Source organism: Rhamphochromis sp. 'chilingali', assembly GCF_963969265.1.
Source record: "Rhamphochromis sp. 'chilingali' genome assembly, chromosome: 7".
Classification (NCBI taxonomy): Eukaryota; Metazoa; Chordata; class Actinopteri; order Cichliformes; family Cichlidae; genus Rhamphochromis; species Rhamphochromis sp. 'chilingali'.
Window position 1 is genome coordinate 7,819,897 of NC_137934.1, and position 26,855 is coordinate 7,846,751.

The 26,855-nt window shown below is 41.4% G+C and overlaps 1 protein-coding gene across 4 annotated transcripts in view; it reads left to right on the plus strand.

Annotated features, from left to right (window-relative positions):
• The window catches only part of mdfic (MyoD family inhibitor domain containing), a 53,492-nt gene extending 27,426 nt beyond the window's left edge, over positions 1 to 26,066 (plus strand). The window contains exons 3-7 of one of the 4 annotated variants that reach the window (XM_080887716.1): positions 1,399 to 1,769; positions 2,150 to 2,254; positions 4,226 to 4,336; positions 19,287 to 19,667; positions 24,050 to 26,066. In XM_080887716.1, coding sequence (XP_080743842.1) covers positions 2,161 to 2,254; positions 4,226 to 4,336; positions 19,287 to 19,667; positions 24,050 to 24,300 — 837 coding nt within the window. In that variant the 5' untranslated portion in view covers positions 1,399 to 1,769; positions 2,150 to 2,160 and the 3' untranslated portion in view covers positions 24,301 to 26,066. Of the gene's footprint in view, positions 1 to 1,314; positions 1,770 to 2,059; positions 2,255 to 4,225; positions 4,337 to 19,286; positions 19,668 to 24,049 lie in introns of those variants that run through there. The other 3 variants (XM_080887713.1, XM_080887715.1, XM_080887714.1) reach the window with 3 other exon arrangements.
• The last annotated feature ends 789 nt before the right edge of the window (positions 26,067 to 26,855 follow it).

Below are 26,855 nucleotides of genomic sequence, written 5' to 3' on the forward strand. Positions count from 1 at the left end.
ACACACTTGAACCTCATTAGTCTCTACTATTGAAAAATGGGTTAGACCAAACAATACGATTCTAAACAAAAACCCTATATAAACAGGAGGTACTGGGGCAGCCCCTCCCACACACCTGTTTTAGATATAGGACCTGAACAAATTGACAAACATGGTAAATATAACCAAAGCAACATAAGCAAACATAATTTATTAGAAATTTACCTGTGAACAGAAGAAAATTCAAATGACTTGTTGATTAGTGGTATTTGCTTTAAAAACATATGCATAGATGTAATGGATGTAACTAGTGCTACCACAAACCAACCCGGGATAGTATGTAAAGCAAAGTTAGTATTATGGCCAACTGTACAAAAAAAGATGAATTTAGATAAATTATCAATATGGTTAAGGGACAAGTGGTAACTGAGTTTAAGTGTAACCACTTTGTCACAGGATCATATGTTGGTCTAAAACCTGTATATACTTTCAAGCTTTAACTAACAAATCATTCATCTTTTTGTTTATGTTTTTCATAAAAACTTCAAATTTTGAATATATCATTGTACCCAGTCATGTTTGTAACATGTTAGCAGTTAAACTAATTGGCTGCAGAGTGTTCCTCCAGCTGTTTGTTTTTAGTGGCATTTACTTTTTTACCAACATTTTTGAGATATGTTACCACCATCAAACTCAAAATGACCCTATTAATTTATTTAAATTATCAATTTTCTCAGTTTAAACATATGATATGAATAAGATACAGATTTGTGAAATTTGGAAATCACTGGATTCTGTTTTTATTTCCAAACAAACCAAATTCATTTACAAAAATAAGGAAAATAAAACACAAACCAACAATAAGTGTCTCAATAACTGGGTCATCATGTCACAGCTTCAGCTTGCCTTGGCAATGATTCTCCAAGTCTCTGGAAGTCTGCTGCAGGAATGGAACACAATTCCTTCAAAATACATTCCCTCATCTGCTTTTCAGATGATGGTTTCAGAGAGCACTATCTGCACCGCTTGAGTGCAAAGACCTGAGAATTTGCCACCACTGTCATAGTGTTTAAACCATTCAGTGACATCTCACTCCCTTTGGATGGGAGTACTGTCATCCTGGAAGAAGAGACACTAATGAAAGCAATCTTGTGAGAACCAAAATGTTTTGACTTTTACTTGAATTTCTCATGACTCTATTACATATCGTTAGCTTCATAGCATAAGTGCCTAAGTCATTGACTTAGTCAAATGACTTAGGCAATTATGCTATGAAGCTAACGATATGCAAAAATATGTTCATTTTTTAAATAAAATTGTATATATTTTTTATTATGCCAACATATATATTTGAAAAAATATATATTTTACGTGATTACTCACTTTTTCCTAACTTTATTTTTGGGGACACATGTTCAGGGAGGGCCTTGTTCTCCTCTCCGCCGCCAAGAGTAGCAAAGGCAGAGAAGAGTGGCTTCTCTGGCTGTGGTGGCGCAGGAATGCGGATATGATGAAAATGTTTTAGACGCAGCTTTCCTCAGTAAACTACCGCCACTGAGCGTCGAGGGCGTCGCGAGGATTATTATTCATGTTTTTTTGCACGTCAACAACATCTGGACCGAGCAGAGACCCGGTTACACTGCCAACTATACTTACGGAAAAGTTTTTGGACTCGAAGCTACTCCTTCACCCAGTTTCCTTTCTCTTCCTAACGTCTCGGGAAACGAGTTGGAGGAAGCGAGGATGGGAATAAATCACTTCTGAAGCACCGGAGTTGTCATGTTTGAAAGGTAAATTGTCCTTCGTGTCGCCTTTTGCCGTAAATAACGCTTAGAACAATTAAAGCGTATATATATATATATATATATATATATATATATATACACCTATAGAAAATGGTGTGTATGTGAATAAATGAACGCCATGTGAAGTTTTGCAGTAAGTTTATGTTTAAAAAAAAAACGACAAAAAGGGAAATTTCGACTAAGACTTTCTGGAGCGCGACGTCACTTTTCTCGCTACGTGAATAAGTTAGCGACCTGCGCGTTTGTTTAAAACATTTTTTATTTGTGTCTTCAAGCCTGTGCTGATGATGAGGCGTTGGTTTTCACAGCATTGAAGGCTGAGGACAGGGAGAAACTACTTCTGCTGTTTTGTTTCCCCCCAAAAGACGACTGTCTCATGTCCAAGGAGACTGTCCTTCATCCGGATGGGCTGGCAGAGCCAGCGAAGGGCCCAGGGCAGGAGACAAGTCCCCTGCTGTCAGCCACACACGGTAAGAAAACACAGGATGGACCTAAAGTGAAAACCGATTGATTTAGAAACGTACAATTTCAGTTACATAAGTCAGGTGTATTTATCCTTGAGAGGGTTTGGGAGGATGAGAGAGGTGCTTTTGTAAGACCTAATTAGCTTTTTGTCAGAATATGTTGGCTCTGTACTGGTTCAGATCCACCAATCACATTTAAAATGAACCTTTTACCCACATTCAAGCCAAGCTTACCCACTTAAAACATCCAATCCAAAGGAAAAAAAAAAAGGGAAAAAAAACTCCTATATAACACCAGCCTCTGGTGTACATGTTTATGGAGGGTTTTTTTTTTTCAATCCTAGCTGCCAGCATACCAGTAATGAAAGTGAGCTCTAAATATAGTGTCATACTCAGTCAGAAACTCACGCTAAAAAGCAAATCCTAAAGACAAGCCAGTGGGTGTGTGCTACAGATGATTGGCATATCAGGATTTTTCAGTCTGCTCTGGACAATCACAGACTTGCTTTCTACATTATATTCATGTGACTTTTGGTGTGCATCAGTATCTCTGCTCCAGCTTTAAGCTCGATAGTGTTTGTGGGTTTTTTTTTTGTTTTTTCCCCCCCAATAAAGTCTGCAGAAACGCCCTAGTGACTATTAACAGCAACCACAGCCAATTATAGTTTTTAATTAACTTTCTAGTTGCCCCTAAGATTATCACATGTAAAATAAGCTTACCCCCCCACACCCCCTTTTCATTTTTCTTCAAACAAGCAATGAACCATTAACCATCCTATTTATACCAAGCATCATTATGGCACTGTCAGAAAATAGCAAAGTAGGACAAAGTAAGCAATCACTGGGGCTGTTGGGTTGTGAATGGATTTTTTTTTTTTTTTTGCTGGACCTTCAAAGGCACTTGGAGTTAGGACTAGATTTCCCCTCCCCGGGGACTGCGGATGTACAGAGAATGGAGCAATTTATTTCTAACTGTGATCACTAAATACTGCGATGCATCACACAGAACTGCTGCTAACGTCACCGCTGCTACCATACATTAGCCCCCCCGAGCTGAGATATGTGCCATATCTGTCTGGGCAGAGTTTCTGGCCCGCACTCATCTGTTACGCTGCCCCATCCATCACTTGCTTACAAACACAGGGTGTTGTATGGGAGTATGGGAGCAAGGCTTCTGTAAATGTGATTCTTTTTTTTTAGGTTTGTTGACTCAATCTTCACCGAGCTGAAGGCTCGAGCTCCACGACGGCACTGAAAAACTTTCAGTTTTAAGGGGAAAAAATCCCCCAAAACTATGGCCTATGAGTAGGCATCTGGCTCCAAACCAGTGAATAAAGTCATTGTGGAAGGTTTATTTACCGAACAAAGCAGCAGTGTGCAGTGAGCGAAGCCTGAGCGAGCCTTGAAGTCAAGAGGCCAGAAGAAACGGGTTAGGCAGATGAGTGAAGCTGTCTCTCGTGCATTTGCGCATCTATCAGGCTGTAAGATTTTTTTTCTCTTCTTCTTCTTCTTCTTTTTGCCAACATACTTTTTCCAATTTAGATGAATGCAGCCTTTTATGGCAGTTAAAAAGCTTGGCAGGTAGAGCACGCCCGGGAGCAAAAGGAGAGAAAATGAGATCCAGAGCTCTGGCAAGGCCTTTACCTGAACCGCCCCTCAATGTTGTGCAGTTTGCCAGTGGCCTGTTTTTTCTGGCAAAAACATGCTGAGCGGCCTCCGCACCTCTGGATCATCCAGCTGTCCCTGATATTCTGTCCTCCGTGGCCAACTCTACACTTAAAGTTTACATCTGTTTTTTTTATTTTGTTTTATTTTATTTTAAAGGAATGAACAGCTGAGTCCTTAATAGCATGAAATTAAACTAAGCGACCCCGTCTTGTCGGTCACCATGCAGCACAATACTTAGTTTGCGCAACTCTCCATGTGGCGGGTTTTTCTTCATCAGCTCTGTTTGACGTTAAATTCTTGTGACCCTAGATGCTCATGACAATGAATCATCAGGGAGAACATCATCTCCCAGGAAACCAGCCGCCGAAGGACCGAGTCACGTGATGGAGGAGAAGCCTAATTATTGCGAGCCTGTAAGAAGTAAGTTTTAACGACCTGGGAAAAGCTGTGGGCGGGCAGCGGGGCATCTTGCTGTTATTTTTAATGATAAACAACAATGCACCGTTTAATTGTAGAGAGTGGAAATAACAAACACGTTCTGCCTGCAACAGTCACAACGGTTCTGTTTACCATTTATTTAACATTAAAGCGGCTGTAATCTCGTCCTTTTTTCTATCATCACAACCGCTATATGGATAGTTGTTGTTATGGCAGTTGCACAGTGTGTGAGGCAGGGGTCAGTTGGCCAACTAAAATATTAGCTTCAGTGTTTCCAATTAAAGTAATGTCAAGATAGCACCAAGCTCTCTTGGTAAGCGTGGTAACATGCAGGCGCTCTTATTCTGCCATAATGACCAAGACTTGGCTCATTTCGTCATTTTTTACTTCTCCTTCCAAACCCTCAGCGCTGTGTTTTGGAAGTGGGGAAATCCTGTTTGTGGTTCTGGCACTAGCTGTCTTTACACTCTGATTGAATGTTAGCCACAGTGTTTTTTAGCCTGCACCAATCATTCACCTATTGAAGAAGACTTGTGCCAGCAGCTAGAGGCACTTTTCTGTTGAAGAAATGTTCACCAGGATTACATGAGTATATTGTTCCTCCCTGCGATCCATCATACCATTAGCAGGTGTTTTAGATTTTCAAAAGATGTCTTTTTTTCTGGATGGTTCTAATTTTTTATTTTTTTTTTCCTTTGGGGAAACTTTGTGTGCCTGTATTGTAACTCTGAGTTAATCACATTGTTTTATGCAAATGCAGTGCACGGTGAGGTTTTACAAAACAATTATTTGACATTGAACTTCTTGAGTCTAATTAAACCAAGATGCACTTTAGTTCAGCAATTTGAATTGATATTGAAATATGGATTGCAGGTCACAAAATGAAACGGGCTAAAAGCTTTGTGTGCCTTCGTGTGTGTTTCATTGTTCCTAAGAAGAGTGAGATGTGTCAACATAGGCTAATAGCACCTGATTGCTTCCATCCATGTAAGTGCCTAGCAATAATAAGGATTGTTTTTTTTTTTCTTCATTTGACACAGTTCTTGACAACAGTTCCTTTGTTTCTTGGTTGTTAACTTTTCCAGGGTGCCTTTTCCTGCCTTTTCTGGTATTAAGCTTAATGACTTGCCAGTGGCTTGTTTACTGAAGTAGCATGGAAAAGAGATAATAATAAAAAAGAAAATTCTGTCAAGAGGTCTCTCTAGCTTGGCAGGTGTGCGGAGTATTGCACTTTTAGAGGGAGGCATGCTCTGCTTTCATCTCAGCAGATAAGCCCCTGTGACAACAGTTTTGCGTTGTAATTGATGTCGCTCCCCTTAACATCCACACCGATTCTTTTTTTCTGCTACACACACACACACACACACACATAAACACACAGAGGCTGGTAAAGAAGTTTTCCTGTTTTTCATTTGAAAGATCAAAGCCTGATTATAGTATTTATAATACAATAAAAACACTTAGTTTGTCTAGTTTGAATAGTTTGTCTTCAACTCTGTCCTGCAATAGAATACTTTGAGAATATTCCAGAGATTTCCCAATGAAACAGGAAATTCTAAACACCTAGATGTTGCTAAAATATTGAAAAGTGACAATTATAAGTAGGAATGTTAGTTCTTGTAGAGAACCGGTCCCAAGTACTTCAATTCCTTGGAATTGTTAGTGTGCTTGTCCGTCGAGCCCACTTATTGGTTCCATTTGCACTTGCACCACAATCAGCTGATTTCAGTTTGTGTGCCAGAGGAGAAAAATAATAGCACAGTCTACAGCCTGGATATGTACATTACCTTTATTTATTTTTTATTGCACAACAGTACGAGAGCGTAACGGTAAAATGCAAACTGCATCCAGAACAGAAACAACTTCAGGTCTTTGCAAGCCCCTGCACAGACGGTATGCTAACAAGCTAGCAAAGGAAATCATACTTTCTGATAAACAGGATAATTCAATTTTAAGATAAGATAAGATAACCTTTATTAGTCCCACACGTGGGAAATTTGTTTTGTCACAGCAGGAAGTGGACAGTGCAAAAGTTATGAGGCAAAAATTAGAATACAATAAGAATAAATACAGTACACAACTGTACAGAATAGAATAAAATAAAATACTATATACAGTAGAATAAAATAAAATAAATATACAATAAGATAAAAATAGAATACAAATACAAATACTATATACAACTGAGTAAAAATACAACGATGACAGAAAGGATTATTGCACTTAGTATTATTGCATATGTATGGATGTTTTATGAGAGTTTATTTACTGTCTGACATTCTCTGACAAAGTTGGATGCACTTCAAAGAAGTGTCTCACAGTGGCTAACACTAATAAAAGCAGCAGCTTGGCATCAGAAAAGTTCAGCATATCCTCAACAGCTCGCCTCAGTATCACTGTTACTAGTCAGAAATGAGCGCCATTAGATTAGTTAGACAAAGTTTTGCATCCGTTTTACAAAGTTTTACATTTGGGGTAACTCAAGTAAAACTGTAACATATCTCAAAATATTAAACTGACTTTGTCTTCTTCTTCTTCTTCTTCTAATAATGTATATTAACACAAAAAAAAATTAATTTTGGCTATACCCTTATTCATAAGGGGCTGCCAGAGCTGGTAGCTGTGCATACTTGATTTGGCAGACTCAAGCGCTGGATGCATCTCCCAAGGAATATCTGTCTTCTTATGGGACCAAACTGGGGGTCTTTCACTGTTTAAGCGACCGCATGAACCATTCCACCATGGTTTCAGAAAGTACAATAATTTATTTTTATTTTTTTTAAAGTACAATAAAACCATAAAATCAAACATGATATATAGGCATCAGTGTAGGGGATAAAATCACTTCCCAATTAATTTGTCTGATTTCTAAAAGCTTCTACAAATTGTTGAGTTTTCTAATTTCAGTAGTAACATTGAGCCTTTCAAAGAGTGGAGCTTACTGCATTATGAAGTTGAGCTATAGCTAAAAAGACATGTAAGATACCCAGGTTTGTAAATAAAGAAAATGAACTATAATCTTGGAGAACGTTTTTAAGTAGCTTTGTCTGTTTGTGGTCATCTAATAGTTGGAAAAATGATTTAGGGCTGCTTAACTTAACCTATTTATGTCATAGACTGGCAGTCTCGCTGTGGTTGTGTTTTGAGGGAACCAATCTGCTCGCTGGCAGGGGTAATTGAGAGCTCTCTTCACCACAGAAACAGGAAATCAATAAGAAATCATCTGCCCGCCTACATCTCAGTCCTGACTGTGTCCCAGGGCTGTCTGATTTTAAAGCTGTGTACAATTTGTGGATGGTGACTTATCACAACAAGAGGAAGCCCATTATATTGTTGTAATAACAGCAAAGATCCTATTTCAGTTATGATAACATTGTTTTGACAAGTGGTCTATTTAATCAGTGGGCCCCCTTAAAATGAGAAAGTAAACACAGTGGTGTTTCTGTATTTTTTAAATGTTCTCAGCAGAGCGCATTTAAAGGAAAGTGCAGTGAACACTGTTATGCCACGCGTTGTGCGAGGCGTAATAATTTACGATTGCAAACAAGATAAATTCCAGTCGCCGCTTAGATTGTAAACCATTGCGGCTTAGACAACAAAAGTACAATTCTGCCCCTCTTGTTAGACCTTTGTCAGCACACAGTTCCTCTGTGGCTCTGAAACCTGGGAGAGGAGGAAGAGTCATGTGTGGGAGACAGACATTCCTCAAGAGACTATTCTGGTTTTTCAAGCACCTGATATCTCTTGCAAACAGGGCCATGCCTCTCCAGCCCATGTCTGGAAATAAATTGCTACCACCCAGCACTAGTTTTAGGAGTTTAATCATCACATTATTCATAAGATTGTCAAATACTTTTTTTAATGCTTCTGCAGTTGATAAAGATGACCTTACCAGCATGTGAAGAACAGGTCTGTTTTTTTTTTTTTTTTTTTTAATCTCATGGAAATTCTGTAGTGAGAAAAGAAGGTCAAATAGCATGACTTTTTTTTTCTTTTTTTTTCTAAAGGAAGACATTAGTCTGGCCTTTGTGTGAATCTGTGATTTCACTCTTTAGTTGCACACTTTCAAGGTTATTACCTGTGTATCGAGTTGACCTTTTGGAAGTGGAGGTCACAAAGGGAAGCAACGGGAATTGTTTAACGTGGTCGTGTCATATACTTTCATTTGTCTTTGCAGAAAGGATTCAACAATTCAGAGTTATATATGAACTTATAAAGTTTTTAATATGAGATTTAAAGAAAAAAGGGGCGGCGAGGGCTTCCTCGAGGTGTTTTTGCTGGCCAATTGTTGAATCAACATTCTAAGATCGTGTCACTTTGTTTCATTTGTCTTCCAAAGTGCTTTAAGTACTTTAAGACTTTTTTAACCTTGTGTCAATTCTCTTTTTCAAGAATGTTTTTTTTTTTAGGTATAGGAATTGCATTGTAATTGTTGTTATGCAAGATCCATATCTTTATTGCAATCCTCGCAGCCCCGTCTGCAGAAATAATGTGTCTAAAGCATAGACCTATTATAAACTGAACTGTAATTTTCAAGTGATTACTTACCAGTGGGTCATGGAATCAAAAACTGTATAAATAGGGTGAAATGCTAGTGTAGGGGTTGATTAAAATGGTCATTGTAATTCTACCTCTGTTGTAATTATTTTCTCATTGTCTTGGTGCAGATAGATTTCATATGGGAAATTTCAAGTGTGTTAATTAGCATATTTTACCCAAAGTGCCCGAGACTATTCGCTGTTAATTTTTTATTTTTTTTGAAGATATTCAAAATACTTGAGCCAGATGATTAGATATGCATACCTCCATTTGTGGACCGCAGTATTTTAAGTGCACGTTAGCTGCAAGACAACATGTATGGATTTTGATTGAGGAGACTGCGTAGAATTTTTTTAAATTCAGAGTAATTTTTTTTGAAGTCATTTTAACACTTTTAGTGTACTCGTAAGAAATATAAATAGTTTTTGATTTGTTACTTTTGAGGACACATTTCAGAAGCTGAAAGTTACACTGTTACTAGCACAGGTTTTGGAGTAAGGGTCAGAGGTTTGTTTTTCCACATGTCTATAACATGTCATGGGGTTAAGAAGCAACACTGTTGTATAGAAACACACAAAAGGCCCTAAAAGAAACATACGTGTCAACCAAATCCATTACATTTTAGACTTTCCTCCATTACGCGCTGGCTCCATTACCCGCTGGCTGCTTCCCAAACAAACACACGTGCGGCTTGGCACTTGTGCTGTACGTAACAAGTCACGCGACGTGACGCTGCGGCTGTGATTGGTTCGGCTCTGCGCTACTTAATTTGGCTGACCTTTTTTTTTTTTTTTTTTTTATTTATTTATTTTTTTTTAAGAGGACAAGAGCGGCGAGGTCTATCGCGATAGCTTAATTTCTCTATCGAGTAAAAGTTATATCGCGATACATATCGTTATCGTTCTATCGCCCAGCTCTACCTTGAGAGCGATGTCTAAACGGTGGCAAATATTTAACGATCACCACAATAATGTCTAAAAATCTATAAATATGCTCAAAGCTTAGACTGACATTAATCTCCATCTTCTGAACAGATGCTTTACAAACACTAAGAAATGTGTGCACCTTTTCCTGTGTGACCCTCAAACTCACTAACTAAACCTGCTCTTAGTCATCGAAACTTTGAGAAAGTTTTAGTATAAAGGATTTCAAACGTAACTACTGAAAAAGAAATTCATTGTGCTACAACTGCATAGGAGCTCTGTTCTTTGGTAGTGCTGTAACACAGGAAATAAACCTGGCTTTCTGTGTTTTGTCTACCTTATTGTTTTGTTTTTTTTACCCGTTTAGCACAGATATGGCAAGGTAGCTGGACTGTTTGGACCATGTTTACCAGCTCCTTAACCAGTGCCACACATGACAGCATGAATGCATTTCAGAAGCTCCTCACACACACACACAGGGGGAGAGAAAAAAATCAGATAGCACAGGGGGGATTACTTGGCCTCTAACAGGGTTTTGGCTCCAACATTAAGGTTAAAACCCTTTTCTATTACTGAGATCTCTGCTGATGTTGCCCTTGCTAGCCCTGAACCCCTCGAGCTTCCAACTCCTTGCCCCGTTCGTGTTTGCAGGTTCAGTGCCTTTCTACGAGGTCATTGTGTCAGGCCCCCCTGATCAGTGGAGGGTGACTGGGGACCCGGCGGCTGGCTCCCGTCCAGAAGCACAGACAACCACAGCTGACACAACCCCCTTCACCCCACACTTCTCTTTCGGGCTAGAGCTAAAATCGATACAGGCGTCTCTGTGTTTTAAAAGCCACTCAGAGGCAGACGATCACCTCTGTCCCAAAGGCTGATCTCTCAGCTTAAGGCCTTGATTGGCATCCAGACGATGCGAGGCGGTGACCCACAGCTGTCCCATTAGCAGAGGGTTAATGCTGAGATTGATACTGAGCAAATAAAGGAACTAGGTGTGGGGGCATTTTGATAGACTGCCTCTCCCCTTTCTGACCCAGAGTCAGACTTCAGCTGGATTTTGGCTTTTAGGGAGTGGCAGATCCTCATCTCTGACTTCAATATTAGTGTTCGTGGATCTTCCACAAAATTTATTTGGCTCATGCAGTTGTTGCCTGTGTGTCTGCTTCATCTTTGCATGTGTGCATGCCTTCATGTGCCCGAGTGTGAGGGTGCGCATGTGCATGTCTGCGCGCCCGCCGTTGAATTTCAAACAAGCAAAGCTTCCTGTGGAACTTCTGCTGCAGTGAGGAGATTTTGAAAGGCGGTGGAATATTTGAGTCATCGATGTAACTGAAACTGAAAATAACCCCCATTCTCCTCCTTCCCTCCCTTTTCTCCCCCCCTTTTCCCGTTCCTTCCTCACTGTTGCGCCGTTTTTTTGTTTTTTCTTTTTGTTTTGAGTCGTCGACGAGGAGAGGGTGGAGCACTTTTTTTTTTTTTTTTTTTTGTCTTGGGGAGTATGAAGCCTGGCAGCTCCCTCAGGCCTGCTCTGAGTCACGTCATAATTGATCTTTCTAGAAATTGTGGTAGCTAGCCGTGTAAAGTCTAAATCCGTGCAAGATGTGCAGCTTTTTAAAGATACTGCAGTCGTGCATTTGGCTGTCTTTATAAACTCTTTCCCTCCTCGTGGATGGTAAGAAACAGATGAAGGGGAATGGAAGGCATTTGGCAAAGCTTAATGCAGGAACAGCTTCGTATAAAAGTCATCTCAGAAATGAGGAGAAGTGGAGAACAGTGCAACGTTTAGTGTCTCTCACAGCAGGCTAGTTGCAAGGCTTTGAACGCTCCTCGCTCTTCGCTGTATTAGTAATACTCAAATTAGCACCGTGCCAAATTCCACACAACAGTGGAGACCTGGGGCCTGTGTGGCTGGAGCTTTGGTGGCTGAATGCGTGTGTGACTTTCCCTTCAGCATGATTCATCGCACAGAAAGTGGCATCTCATTGGGAGTTTTAGTGATGGCGGTCAACGTATTAATCTGGGAAAATGTTCCATTTTGAAATCAAAGAAGAATTGGTGACCCGGACCCCGCCCCACCCTTCCTCGATCACCACCTCCTTCCCTTTAGAAATGCGAACACTTGCACTGAGTAGATTGATGGATTCGTGTCATCGAATCAAGCTATTGTCTTTCAAGTTGTCTTCACTCCTGTAAAATGTAATTAAGCAGAACAAGGTCGAAGGTTTTTTTTTCTTTTTTTTCTTTTTTTTCTTTTTAATTCCACTTTTTCCTGGGTAGATGCAGCAGCGGTGTGGGAAATGAGGAGTGGAAATATTAAACGATGTCTTCAAGTCTCACTTCAGTAGGTTGGTGGAGTCAAATTTTTGAATGACTGTCACAGAGAATTAAAAGGCGGGTGGGGGGGGGGCGACAGTCTTTGACTGCTGAGTAGTTATCGACTGACTGTCCTGGACTATGGTAGGAAAACAGACAGAAATGTGATGTTTCCTGTTTAAATGAGATGCTATGCAATATGATTAGCCTTGACAGGTCAAGACAGTTAATAGAGTTCTGTTGCAGACTACCCTGGCATGCTTGCAACCACACACACACTCAGAGCATGTCACTTTGGCTGAGGGGGATCCAATGTCAGGGCAGGTAATTTAGCTTTCTTCAACGGTCATCATCAGCAGCTGCGAAGCCGTCATCATCACCATTTTATCTTGGATAAATACAAAACACTTTGCGCATGTCTGTGAACTGACAGGGTTAGGATTGCTGTGTGATCGCTGCCGTGAGATCGCTGCAGTCTGTTGGAACAAGTGACATTTCTGTTAGCCCGTGTCAGGCTGCCATGCACTTTGTGTAAAGACAAGAGCGCTGACTTTGCATGGCAGCCACCTCCTCACACCGCAGGACGCTAATATTCCGATCAAAAGCTCATTCTCGGCTGCTGGTTGACTCATTTGACACTCCTGATAAATGCCTTTATATTGATACTTTTCACACTATGATTATCATCATCATGTTTTTCTTGTTTGTTTTTTTTTTTTTAATTGGACACCTGAACGATGATCCCTGAGCCACTTGTGCGTGTTCCCTCCCAGCTCGTCCTTCTAGACAATAAAGGAAGTCCTTGTCCGGTAGTTTAGAAGGTCAAACTGCAAACGAGGCTTTCAGACGCCCAAGGAAAATTTCAATCAGAGCCCTTTTGTAATAACATTCATTGTACTATTTTCCTCTCTCCGTGTGTGTCCCTCTCACTCTCTCTGCAGCGTAATTCCCCTGGTTTTGCGTCTATAAATATGGACAGGGAAGATGTATAATTTCTAATGAGAAAATATATCCCTTTGGATTGAAAGGCAGGGGCTCTTCCACACGCTGCTGTTTGTTAGGAGGAGAGATGATACCTCAGGCTGTTTTGGCAGCGAGGGGGGGTGGGGGGAGTTGGAGGAGTCTGGCTAGGTCATTGCACATTTACAAATTAACATTTCAATCATGCAGGTACATGACCAGTCGAGCAGAAAATATACATGTTTTTCTAATACAAGCCCCCAAAAATAAACAAAACACCAGCCGTGTTAGCGGAATTGCTGTGCATCCTCCCTTTTCCTTTTTTTCTAGTCTGAGGCTACAATTACAGGTGCCTTGCCCGCTTGCGTGGCCCCTTCAAGTGTTAACTCACAAACTTGTGCCATTGTGTAATAATGGCCATTAGGAGATGGATACACAATCTGTATTCATCTTGTGGTGTTTATTTGGTGGGAATGATGTGACATTTGAATAACTGTATGATCTCTATGATGGGCATTCTAATAAGCCTGGGCAAACACCTTTCGTCTCTCTCTCCTCCCTGTTTCTCTCCGTCTCGGGGGCATTAATATTAAAAAGCACTGAGCTTTAGAAATACAGCACTGGTGTGATTGTTCAATCCGCTCCCTGCCTTACCTGTGACTCATGATGTAGTTATGTGCAAATGAGAATCTCCATACTGCCCTGTTTGACCTCTGTGTTATATTTTCATGTTCTCAACTATTTTAGAATTCTTGTGTATGGAGCTTTGTTACAGCTGACATGCATACATGCATATTCCTTCCTGGTAGCTAGGTGTGTGTGTGTGTGTGTGTGTGTGTGTGTGTGTGTGTGTGTGTGTGTGTGTGTGTGTGTGTGTGTGTGTGTGTGTGTGTGTGTGTGTGTGAGGGAGAGGGAGAGAGATCTCCAGTAGCCATGCTGTCTTCTGGGTGCAATTTCTAGTTGCGTCCTGTAGGACCCATTTTCTGTGACAAAAATGGAGGTGTTTATATACTCAGTTTTACATACAGATCGACCCCCTCCCACCACCACCCACCCACCCCTAGCCTTGCACAGCTCTGGTGCAGCTCCAGCTCTCTCCAGGCACTGTGCTGCTCGGTCCCTGTGTGGCGCAGCCACTGAAGACTCGGTGACAAATGGCAATTATATTTGTGTGTTCTTCATGAATCCATCAAACACTGGCCTTTTAAAAATTCTCCCCAGATATTTGAGGCTGTCAGCTACTAGTAGCTGGGACCAAATTGGGATGCTGCTTAGACAGTCAAGAACCACTCACCCCCTAGTTTCCCCTGTGATGTGTGTGACAGCGTGTGTAGGGGAATACCATGTTTTATTCAACTACAAATGTACACTCTCAACAGTTGTTGATGTGCTAGAAATAGGGCAGTTACAAGTCCAATTTGAAGTAAGTGTGTGTGTGTGTGTGTGTGTGTGTGTGTGTGTGTGTGTGCTTGTATTTAAACTTTGTTTGGAGGGAAGAACTGGACATACAGCCTATTAAAGTGTGCATGTGGATCTCTTAGGACACCTTCGGATGCTTTGCTGCAATGTTGTAACAAATGCACAACTTGTACGTTCTTTTCAAACTTCATGGGATTTGTTTCCTGCTGTGTTAGCGGAGCGGTGTATTAGCGGTGAGCCTGTGTTGCTCTGTCAGGATTTATCAGCAGACTCAGCTTACATTTGTACCTTGGATGTGGAATCAAAGCGTGGGTTCAGAAACGTCACAACAGCATCGCATTACCTTGAAATGCTAAAAGCTGAATATTGTGTGAAAGAAGTTGAATGCACACTGGATGGTTTGCACTTCAATAGGGTTCACAGGAGTTGACTTGATAAACGATGGCTCTTTCCTCAGTCTGTTGTGTTGTATTGTGTGTTTACAGTGCACGCCAAGCTGAATGGTGTGTAGGAGGTAGTAGATAATATGCTTTAGAGTTTACTTTTGCTGTAAGTCACACGCACTGAAAGTTTCTGATTCCAGAGTAGCACAAATTCAAACGTAGTGTATTTCTGCGTTTCCTCATTATCTCTTCATTTGTCTCATGTGACTGTACAAGTCTGTCACTGCCATCTCTGACAGTACCACCATTATTATGATCAATGATTATGAATATTGCTCCATCGCGTCCATTAATCTCGGCCACCGCGTTCATCAGGATAAAAATAACGACTGCAACTGTGCAAAGACTATTCAGGAACCTGCCACTGAAGAGCACAACCCCCTCAGACTAAATGTTATATTTCTCCACAGTGTGTCAGAAACCCAAATCGCCTCTAATATACTTTTCTTTTTTTTTTTTTTTCTTTTTTTTTTATATGGTGGTTTCTTAACTCATTCACTGCCAATGGCTGGCAGTGAATGAGTTAATAGCTATTTATATTTTGCCAAATTGAAAGCTTTGCTTTCTCAAAAGGAAAAGGTAATTATGCCCGCCAGTGCAGTTTGTGCGTGAATGTGTGTTTAATTGTGCAAGTCCATGTGGCTACTTTGCTTAAACAAGACACATGGCAAACTCCACTGGAGTTCTCTGTTCTCTGACTACATACTCAGACAGGTAGATTACTATGAATCTGCAGTGATACAGTGGGCAAACCGGGGTTTCCCCATTAATCTAGTTGTCAGCTGTCAATAAATCTTGATGTATACGAGGAGTTAATCAGTTAGGAACAAACTGAGGCCAGTGTGAATGGTAAGGCTGTGTTTCTGATTAAGTTTCTGGATGTGTTTTTAGATTAGATAGTGATTTTGGATTCATCAAATTTGAATGTTTGCAGTCTGGTTTGTGATGCTTGCAGATTAAAATAGTTGGTTAATGAGCTGCTTTGTGAAAGTCGGGGGGGAAAAAGCACCCAAAGAAAAAAGGTTGACTGCTGTGTGACTGTCACTTAAGCAGATTAAGATAACTGTGACATGATACTGTTTTCACAGATTATGAGTGATTCAACACTTCGCTTTCTTTGTTAGCGTAGCACTATCCACCCACGATAATACCAAAAAAAGGAGGGGGGTGGGCAGGCACTGACGCGTAATAGGTGCAACGGGGACATCAGCATCACACATTAGCTAAATTAATAATTGCAATTTATGTATGGAAATGTATGTTAAAGAAATCTAACAGGTCTTATAATACACAGACAGACTCTGGTTTAAAGGAAAACATCTTGGTGGGAAGGTGAAGTCACCATCTTGGCCACCCAAGTGAGTACTGGTGTCTTGATGTGCTGCAGACCTGACTCGCTGTGTTTTCTAGCCTTCTTCCTGAAAAGATTTTTTTTTTTAAAAAGACACAGTGGAATAAAATACAGGATACATATATTAAAATGAGTGAAAAATGTAGCAAGTTACAGCTGTCAGGGGTAAAGCTGGAAAAAACAGCAACAAATATAGCCCCTGCTCCGAGCCTCCTTGTTAGGCTTCAGTCTCTTCCCCCCACATTGTCATGGGCAGGCTGCAAGGCTTTTGTCTTTTTGGAGAAGAAAATCCATCAACCTGGTCTTAAATCACTGCATAATGAATTCTATCGTGCGCTACCCAGTTGTCTAATTCAAATTGCATGGAATCCTGATCCCTCAAGTCTATATTTGTTTATCGAGGCAGCATGCAGAAGCCCGAATGAGGGGAAGGCGAAACCCAGAGTGTGTATTTAATTGCTTTGTTTTACATCCACATTCACGTCCGGCCTCTCCCAGGGTGATGTGTTGTTAAAAAGCGCAAGGCCCGATTCCCACACTCTCTCCGACTCTTGTTAACCGTAATTGCACTTGTTGGTGAGCTGACAGAAAGAAAATAGAGATGGAAAGAAATTACCAGAGTCACATTAAATTTTATGTTTGCATCCACTTTGGAAACTTGTTGATTTTATTTATTTATATATAGATATATTTTTGGACAGCTGTGTAACTGTTAAACAGCCCTGCATGTTAAACATCCTTAAGCAGTAGCTGAATAAGGCAGAATTCAAGTTTGGTTGTCAAGATGTTATATTTTCAATGTATATAAAGAAAGTATTACATTGAGGGGGGGAAAAGAATAAGTAGGGTTCACACAGACAAACTCAAAAAAAAAAAGAGAGAGATGAATAATTCACAAAATCTTGCTGCAAGTGCACATGCAAAGTGGCTCTGATGTGGAGCGAAGGTAATGTAGGAGTAGCTCCCAGTAGAGCTGAATGTGCAGGTGCTCTTCTCAGGGAAATGCCACCGCCTTTGCTCACTCGTATCCTTCCTCTTCTCTCTTATCAGACAGGTCGCTGTCTCCCGACTTTCTGCGGCTGTCACGCGTGCTCTTAGAAAGGCTCGTCGAGGCCATCTCGGAGCTTTCACAGGAGAGGAGATCATTACTATTGTAGACAGCAGCCATTTTGTATATGTACACTATCACAAGCTGTCTTTCTCTTTTTACTGTATTAATCTCTCTCGCACTGTCTAAACTCACCGAGGTACGGCTCCAACGACTGTCTCGTCTGCCTGCAGCGGGGGCTTTTGTGATCCTGTCACATATAAAGTTCGCCGCTCCTCTCTTTTTGATTCCAAGTTGAAATGTTTGCCGTGTGATCGATTTTTATCATGTTAGGGAATGGTGGCACGGTTTGCTGAGAGTGATTTAGCTTAGAATGGCGTGTCTCCATTACTGTAGTTGCTTTGTAAGAAGTGAAACTCGCAGGCTACGGTGACTTTATAAGCGAATAAAATATATGAAGTGCAAGGTGCTGAGATTGCAAGTTCTCTAACAGCAAAAATGAAGTTAGGTAAAAGGGAATTCAGAAGCATTAAAAAAAAACCTGGAAAACATAAGTTATTAAAGTAAACTAATACATCTCTCTTATTTTGTAGTTTTGTTTTCTTTCTTTCATCCTCTACATTCAGCTTAAAAATACACTTAAAAAGGGACACTCTGAAAACACATCATATCTCAGTGGGGAAAAAAAATCATGCCGGGTATCTGTGCCGATATGGTCTGGGTAATGTGTTGGGAATGAAAGGATGCTTATTATAATTGTAAACCCACAGAGGGCTGAATTCAAAGACACCAAAAGCAAAGTGAAAAATGATGCAGTATGCTAGTCCATGGACTGAAACATGATGTCTCAGAGGTGTTCTTTGGATTTAGGTCAGGTGAGCGTGGGGAACCAGTCAATGGTATCTATTCCTTTATCCTCCATGAACTGCCTCCATGCCCTCACCACATGAGGTGTGGCATTGTTGTGCATCAGGAGGACCTCAAGATCCACTGCACCAGTCTGACAGTGGCTCCAAGGAATCTTTCCTTATAGCTGGTGTCAGTCAGGTGCCGTTGCCTAGCCTGTAGAGGTCCGTGCCTCCGTGGATATGCCTCCCAAGATGATCACTGACCCCCACCAAACTGGTCATGCTGAAAGATGTTACAGGCACCGTAATGTTCTCCACAGCTTCTCCAGAGCCTTTCGTGTCTCGCGTATAGGTCACCAATGCCAATTCTGGTATTCTATGGCAAATGCCAGTTGGGCTCCACAGTGCTGGGCAGTGAGCACAGGACCAAGCAATGAGCTCAAGGTCCACTAAAGGACATCGGGCTGGTGATGGATTAAAAGCCTTCTACGGCCTTGTTCAGCTCTCCTAGGGTAACCACCTGTCTCCTGGAATCTTCTCCATGCTTTTGAGACTGTGCTGGGAGACACAGCAACTTTCTGGCCATGGCACGTATTGATGTGGACTACCTGTATGGTAGTAACTTCTGTATGGTCCTATATCGCGTTATTCTGCCAGCAGTGACACTGACCAAATGCAAAACTAGTGGAAAAAACCACCAGAAAAGATGAGGAGCGAAAAATGTCAGTGGCCTCCAAACCATTCCAACTTTGTGGTTGTCCCATTGCTGCCCATCGAGTGCACCTATCAGCAGCTAAAACTGATTGACAACCCCCTCTGTTCTTAATTGACCAGATCAACTGACTTGATGCTTTGCTCTGATTAAGAAATGTTCCTTCAGTCTCTAGAGAGAGTGTATATTTGCAATTTCAAGCAGTGTGTTTTTGTTTTATATTAAAAGCCTTAGCTTGCAGATGAGTTTGATGAATCAAATATACTACAACTTTCATCACTTTACACTGACCATGAAGTACTTTAATTGTACTAAATCCACACACACCCAGCTCTTTACTTAAAAACAGTAGAACTAATATCTTTTCTCTTCTGACCAGCTCAACCCCAGTCTGAGTCTAAGCCAGTGCCCACGGAAACTGCTGAAGAAGACACTGCCAAGGATCAAAATGGCTTTCACCATAGCACTGCTGGCACACCCGTGCTGAGTAACGGTAACGGAATCCACCCCGGCGGATCACAGGCCACGCGGACGTGTTCCTGCGGTGCAACCATCAGCACGAACGCCACGGGCGGGTCACGTCCTGGCTCGGGGGCAGCGACTGCTACTCCAATGACAGAGCAGCCCAGAAAGCAACCATCCACGCCTGTGTCGCAGAGGATGCAGAGAAAATTGCGGTCCAGCCTGTCAGTGAACAGCGACAGCAGCCGACGCAGCAAAGGGAGTTCAACAGGGTCGCAGAAACCTCCTTTACCTGAAGGTAACGCCTCCATACTCAAGTTAGTGACACACTGCTGCACTTTTTTTTAACCAATACTAACATTTCTGAAACTTTACTGCTTGTATGCTTCTTCCCCTCTTATCTTACCTTGTTATGTAGCAGGAATGGTTTAAGCTGCATGGTTCAATGAAGAACGTTATAGAGAACCCCCACCCTTAAATAAAAAAGCACACCAATCATTATACCAATTTATAAAATCACGAGTTCAGAAACAATTAAAAAGGAATTTTCTGTACTGCCCACTTCCAGGAAACTGTAAATATCCTCTCTGACCTGGTTTAGGTTTAGACTTGTGATGGAGTATCCCCTAATCTGTAGTCTCACCATCAAACAAAATGGGCGTATTCTTCGCAGGTGCGCATGAAATAATACCTAACAAGATATTGATAATACATTCTTGCCTCCTCTCACCTTTTAATGATGGTGGTGCGTGACCTCTCATATTTATCACTCCCGTCAAGCAAATGCCGTCTCATCTCGCCCCTGTGGCTTTTATTTTCTTTAACAACAAGCCAGAGAGTCCGTTTGCCATGCAGGGAAGCCGTCACTTTGTCAGGTGCAATGCTGAGGTGAGTCCAGTAATGAAGGCGGCTGCCCGGTCCTTTTCCATTGTGGAGATAGGTGTGACCGTCTAACGAGGCCGGAGAGCACGGGGTGCCCATTAAGTCATAACCAGCCTCCTCCGGGCCCCTCACGGCCCCTCACACCTCTCTGGTACCTTTTTGGCTCTCCCTACATCCCGTCAGCAGCACCATTGCCCTCATTAACAGGGCCTCATCCACCCCCACCCTCGACCCTTTCTCCAGCTACTGTACTTTGTGGACTTCCATGTGTTCTATCTTTCTGTAGCTCATAGAATATCAGTGTTTAGGCTTATTTTTGTTCAAGTAGATAGGCAATTCCTGCTTTATTCATCCAACATGGCCTTTGCGGATTTACTGTTTTTATGTGAGGATTTGCTCACCCCCCCCCCCCCCCCAAAAAAACAAGATTCATAGTGGTCAGGTAGAGATGTAAGAGCAAAGTGGTCCTTTTCATTTGTCTGTATGTGAAATATGTGCGCAGATTGATGAAGGCATTCACGCACATGCACCGTGCAGGTAAAGGTGCGATCCATCCGCCAAGAGATATTCTAGACGCATCATGTTTTCAACATCTTAATTGGTAAAGAACAAAAGCAAGAGAGTGGGCAGGGAGTTAAAAAAACAAAAAAACAAAAACAGCTGCTCAACAAGTCTCATTATGGCTTTTGTGTTGCTTATTTGCAGGCGTGAGAGCTCTCAGAATCAATATGTTCGCTCTCAACTATTTATTTCCCCCCGGAAAAGAGCCAAGCTGTTGTGTTTGAATGTTTACACGGATTAACATAATCTGTTTGCCTGTGAAATTAGCCTCCTAAACAGCCCCCCGAACACAGGAAATAAAAGGCGTAAGCTAGCAGGAACTAGCTCTGGGGATTCTGTTGCTCTCTGTGTTTCTTGGCACGCGCCGTTGGCACCGTAGCCAATCTGTGATAACAGCTTTTGAGGAGTCATTTAGCACGCTGCTTTTGTTTAGCGAGGTGGGGTGTCTCGACTCTTGTCATCGGGTTTATGTTTCTATTTTTTTGTGAACTGTGTGTAATCGGTTAACGTCTCCAAGCCGCTTCAGCCGCTTCATTTAGAGATTTCATGCCAGGGTTGTGAGCGCATTGTTAAAAACTTCCCTAAGCTATAAACTTGAAAGTGTTTGCGTGTGTTTTTGTAAGCTGTAGTCCTCTACCTTTGACTTTTTTACCCCCCTCAGTCATGCATTAATAAACAGACCTGCTTTTACGTGCATGTGGTGGACATTGACTATCCGGCCCACATCCTCTGCCTCCTTTACCCAAGTGTGCCTTCTGTGCATTCGCGTGGCCACCAAGGCTTTGTCTGATCACTCTTTCTCTCTCTCTCCGCCTCCTGACTGCCCGGCTCTCTTGCCCTCTCGCTTGCCTCTTTGTGAGTTTGAATGTTTTGCACAGCTTGCCGCTCTGAGGCCCATCCAGCTTGTTTTGTGTCATGCCGCTCCCCTTTTTTTGATGTCAGCTTTCCAGATGTCTCATACTATTTCCTCAGAGGCGCCGGGCGCTGTTTTTTTGGCCCTGCAAACTCTGGGCTTCATCTCCGCTCACTGACATTAAACAGCAACATTGTCAGTGTATGCTGCTCTTGTCTGTCTGTTGCTTGGTTTCACTCTGTCTCTGTCTGCCTCTCTGTCTCTCTCTGTTTTTCATGGAGATGTGCCTTGCGTCCAGCTCTCTTGTGTACAGTATATGACCCCCACCACTTTTCCCTTCCTCCTTGCTGGCTTCTATAAGATACAGACTAATCGCTGGTGCTGAATTATACATCCAAGTGAATAGCTGAGCTGGCTGGCCACTGCCTAATGCCTATGTACTGTGTTTGTATCGTATTCACAGTCTGCTGTTACATTCCGAATGCTGGCATGGCTATACCCTCTGGGTCCTTCAGAGTTTGTTAGGTTGAACTTTGAAGCTGTGGCCGAGCAGTGTTTATTGCTCTCACTGGCATTTTGCAGAACTCGGATGGCAGTACACTTACAGCGCATGCCAGCATAAAAAATAAAAAAAAAGGTCTATGAAGCAAAACCACATTCTGGCCAGTAGCAGCTTACTGCATGTCCACCCCACATGTTTAATACTGAAAGATTTATTCTCATGCATCTTCCATTACTGCCAGTGTTATGGCCTCAGATAAGGATAATAAGATGCATTCGAACTTCAGGCACCCTCACATGTACAGCCGCGCTTTCTCGTTTCATGTTCCCTTCTTTATCTTGTTTGTATCGCAGTCAGCTAGCGCTTCTGGTCAGCTCCGCAGCCCTTAGCAGTGCAAAATTAGGGGGGAGAAAAAAAACCCCCTCTACTTTGATTAATCAAACATGAGCATTCAGAGGCCCTCAGCTTCCAATTCCGTCCTCCACACTCTCCTCCTTTCGCTTTCCCTCTAACCCAATCAGTAACAGCCCCTTCTGACAGCTCAAGATGGGCTGATGAAAGTTATGCAAATGAGCCCTGTTTGTAATGCTATTTTTCTGCATCCATCCACATCATGTCTTTTTAACACTCCAAAGCAGGGGCGCTGCGCTGGCCTTGGTTCAGAAAGGAGACAGCTGCAAGGAGTGTCTGCCAGGTGCACTTACAGAAGGATGTTCAGTATGGTTTAGTGAGTTGGATGCAACGACCAGAGGTTTTAGTGTGGGGAAGGTTGACCAAGGATAACATATAGGCATGGCTAAACAATCATTGATCTGTGTTCAACCTCACCTGGACAGTTTTATTTTGGATTTTCTTCTTCTTTTCTTTTTTGGAAGAAAGTAATTCCAGCTCTAATTAAAAGACAAGTTTTAGTTCATTTCAGATCAGGAAACAAGACCACCTCTCCTGTATTGTATAACTTGTTGACAACATGTTCTTCAAATGTGCGGATGAGATAATCAGATAGCAACAAAACAGACAGTAATCAAGTCGGAGCTACAATGTTGTTTTTAACCTGCTGCCTTCTTTACCCAGCTTGCTCAGTCGCATCGACTGCCTCTTAGAGCTGCTCCAGGTACAAGAGCTCCTCAGATCATTTCAAGCACTTCAGAGAATTTCAGGGATTCTAACACGACTATATGCTCAAAACTAATGACAATAACTGACGGGTTTGATCAGAGATTTGAACATTCTGGGGATACTCTGACAGAGTCTTTGGTTTGAGACACTGCCAAATATTATGTTCTGTCAATAAGTTTAAATTACCTTCACTAGATCTCTTACATACAAACAAACTGTCACTGTGAACTGTACAGTGAAACATGTAACTCATTTGGCCTTTCAAAATGACACTTATGATTCTTAATGGACACATTAGTAAGTTGAAGACTGCTGAGGCTGCTGTTGAACAGCAAGCCGAAAGTTTCCACCGGCCACGTAAAGAGTTCCTGCGAGGTGGTTAAATGTTAATCAGAGGTGCTGGCATTGGAAGCATTAATTCACCTAGTTGCCAGGCAGGGACTCTTGGACTCTTGCTAATCATCTTTGTTTGATCAGCCCAGCAGTTTGCATGATAATGCCACAATTGCTTAGCAATTCTCTTAATCAAAACTGCAGAGGAAAATTGATTTCTTTGGATGTTTTCTTTTATTTCTGTTTGCCATATGCGTATTGTGTTCCACCTGTCAGCCTGCTGAGCATGCATCACTCACTTACTCTCTATACACAGTTTTCCCCCACCACAGTTGGAAATATTTATGCTTTAATTTTAGTTTTTTAGTTTTTTCCTTATCTTTGTGTGTGATTTGTGACTGATTTATTTGTCACCCCTGCTTGGACCCAGACTGCTGCGTTCACTGCATCTTGGCCTGCCTTTTCTGTGAGTTCCTGACGCTTTGCAACATGGTGGTGGCCCAGGCCTCATGCGGCGCATGCACATCAGAGGTTTGCTGCTGCTGCTGCTGCACCGACGATCTGGGCGACGACTGCAACTGCCCTTGTGACATGGACTGTGGCATAATGGATGCTTGCTGCGAGTCCTCAGATTGCCTGGAAATCTGCATGGAGTGCTGCGGCATCTGCTTCCCCACATAGACAGGCCCGTGTTGGTGTGGACCAGGGCGATAAGCAAGACCCCGAATGAAAGTATTAGAAGGAAGCTGCTGCTGCTGCTGCTACTTTAGAATTCTGCAAAGGATAGAGGAGAAAGTGTGCACGGTGGTTGGCATATGTTTTCGTGAAGGTCCTATTTTTTGTGTGCCTGACTTTTCAGTATGTGCAAACTAGCCTGGTTTGTACAGCATGCTTTGAAAGATGGATTTCAACACTGGGCTTCTCCATCTAAACCATCCAGATATATGAACTCGTCAGTTAAATCTTCAGTGTATTGTAAGTATTCCATCTGTTGCTAAAAGCAGTATAGTAGAGATTCGATTGTTACATCAGGAATGCTGTCTAATTGTATCACATCTTGCCTCTTTTTAGTCATTTTGGTGACCGACATGTTGCATTTACAAAATAACATTTATTCTGTTTTCATTTTAAATACTTTGTTTTTTTTTTATTATCAGAAACTTAGGTTTGCAGTCTTTACAACACTGTAAAAACTTTATGTGATGGTTCATATATTCTTCATTGCATACTGTATTTCGGCGAGACAGACTTCTATATAGACATATCTACTGTAGTACTGTAGAACAGTTGAAACTGGTGAAATGTTTAAGGTGAATCAGGACTTCCCATTATCTGCTACTTTCTGCCACTGAAGGTAAGGGTGACATTACATTTTTATTTTAAGCATTTTGTAAATGCTGGAAACGTTTATTATTTTATACAGAGGGTCGTAATTGTCTGCAATATTTTACCAGGTGTTTTAATGGTTGGGATGGATTATTTCACTAAAAAGTGTCATCTCACACCTGATTTGGCAGTGTTTGAAGCCTTGGGTTTACTGGAAATACAGTGCAGTTACTTGCATTTTTTATATCAAGAAGCTCTTAATAATCTCCAATAAGATGTACAATGCGTTTAGCTTTTATTTCTATGAGAGTCCTCCTCTAATGTTAGCTGTCAATGAATAGGCTTAGCCGGCCTTTTATTTGATGCTATTTTGCATTCATACTGTGGAAGTATGACTTGTTGAACTGCACTCTGTTCATGAGGTCTGTGATAAGAAATTAAAAATGGTGACCCTAGTTGCCACTTAAGCCGCTTTTGGGTATCAAGCCCAGAGACTGGGGGGAAAAAAATGTTATCATGAACTGTCATTTTTTTTAGAAATTGTAAACCAAAGCAGGGTAAAAGCAGTTTCCTTCTCTCTCTCTTTTTTTCTCGTCCTTAATTCTGTGTATCTCGAGATGAGTTTGTAGTGAATCACCAGCAGAGTCATTTTCTTGTCTTGGAGATCCACTTTGATGTTGTTTAAGTGGTGATGCTTAAAGCTGGCCCTCATTAGCACTGCTTACTAAATGGTAACAAAAAAATAAAAATGGTCCCTTCCTAATGGCATCAAAGATAATGTGCTGTCATGTACGGCTCGTCTTAATGGCACACTGTTATGTGTATAAAGAGGCTGGATGGGCACCTCTTCAGTAGATAATGTGCAGAAAGTAAACCTCATTTTCATGTTTATGATTAACTCAAAGCAGGAGTTTGTTACAGGCTAAGGAGTGTCAAGAAAACACTATATAGATAATGTGAAGAATTTATCTTTAAATTTAAAAAAAAAAAAAGTATACAGTATGTAGTCGTCGTCTTGCACAATACTGTTATGCTTTATGTTGTGCTTTTTTCCTTGATTCTTTCCATTTCCATCTGGATACATCAGCTCATTTAATTGTCTTCCAATACCTTGAATTTCAATGAAAGTTTTTTTTTTTTAAATAAAACTTTACTTAAAATGATGATTGTTTTGATCTTCTTTTTCTAAAAAACACGACTTTTATGTGCGCCAGCTCTTTATCATATTCCAGTTGTGCAACATGTGACGAACAGGTCTGCCTTCATTTCACATGTTTGAGTCTTTTGTAAAGGCGTGTTTGGCACATTGTTCTGACTCACCACCCATTTCCTCATATTTTGCGTCCAAGGAGCCAGACATTCTTGTAATTAAAAAAAAAAAAAAAAATAGTGGTCCTGGGCAATAGTTTTCCAGTTTTTTAGGACATTGGTTGGTTTTTCACTCCTTTCCAGTCCAGTCCTTGGACTTGACCATTTTCAGAGGTATGTTTTTTTTGTTTGTTTTTTTAAGCCACTCAGCACTGACTTATGAATCATTCAAGCATAAAAAATAGACCAACTCAAGGGATGAATCAGTGGTGTGTCAACACTAAATGGAGAACTAGCCGAAGAGCTTGCCAAAAAACTAGCCAAGTTACCAATGTCTAACTGTTAAGCTAGTGTCACTTTTTTTTTTTTTTTTTTTTTACTATTATTAGAAATTTTACAAAGGAAAATCCCCAGCTGTCCTCAACTGACATAGTCCACAGATAAATACCACACAATGAACACCAAACCAACTCAGCTCTGGTTTCTGCTGCAGCAGGTGTCTTAAGTAACACTTGTCCTATTGACACGCACAAACTGACTTGGGGAAATCAATTTCAGCTACAATATTGTTGCTGGTGGTGACTGTGCATGTTTCAAATGTG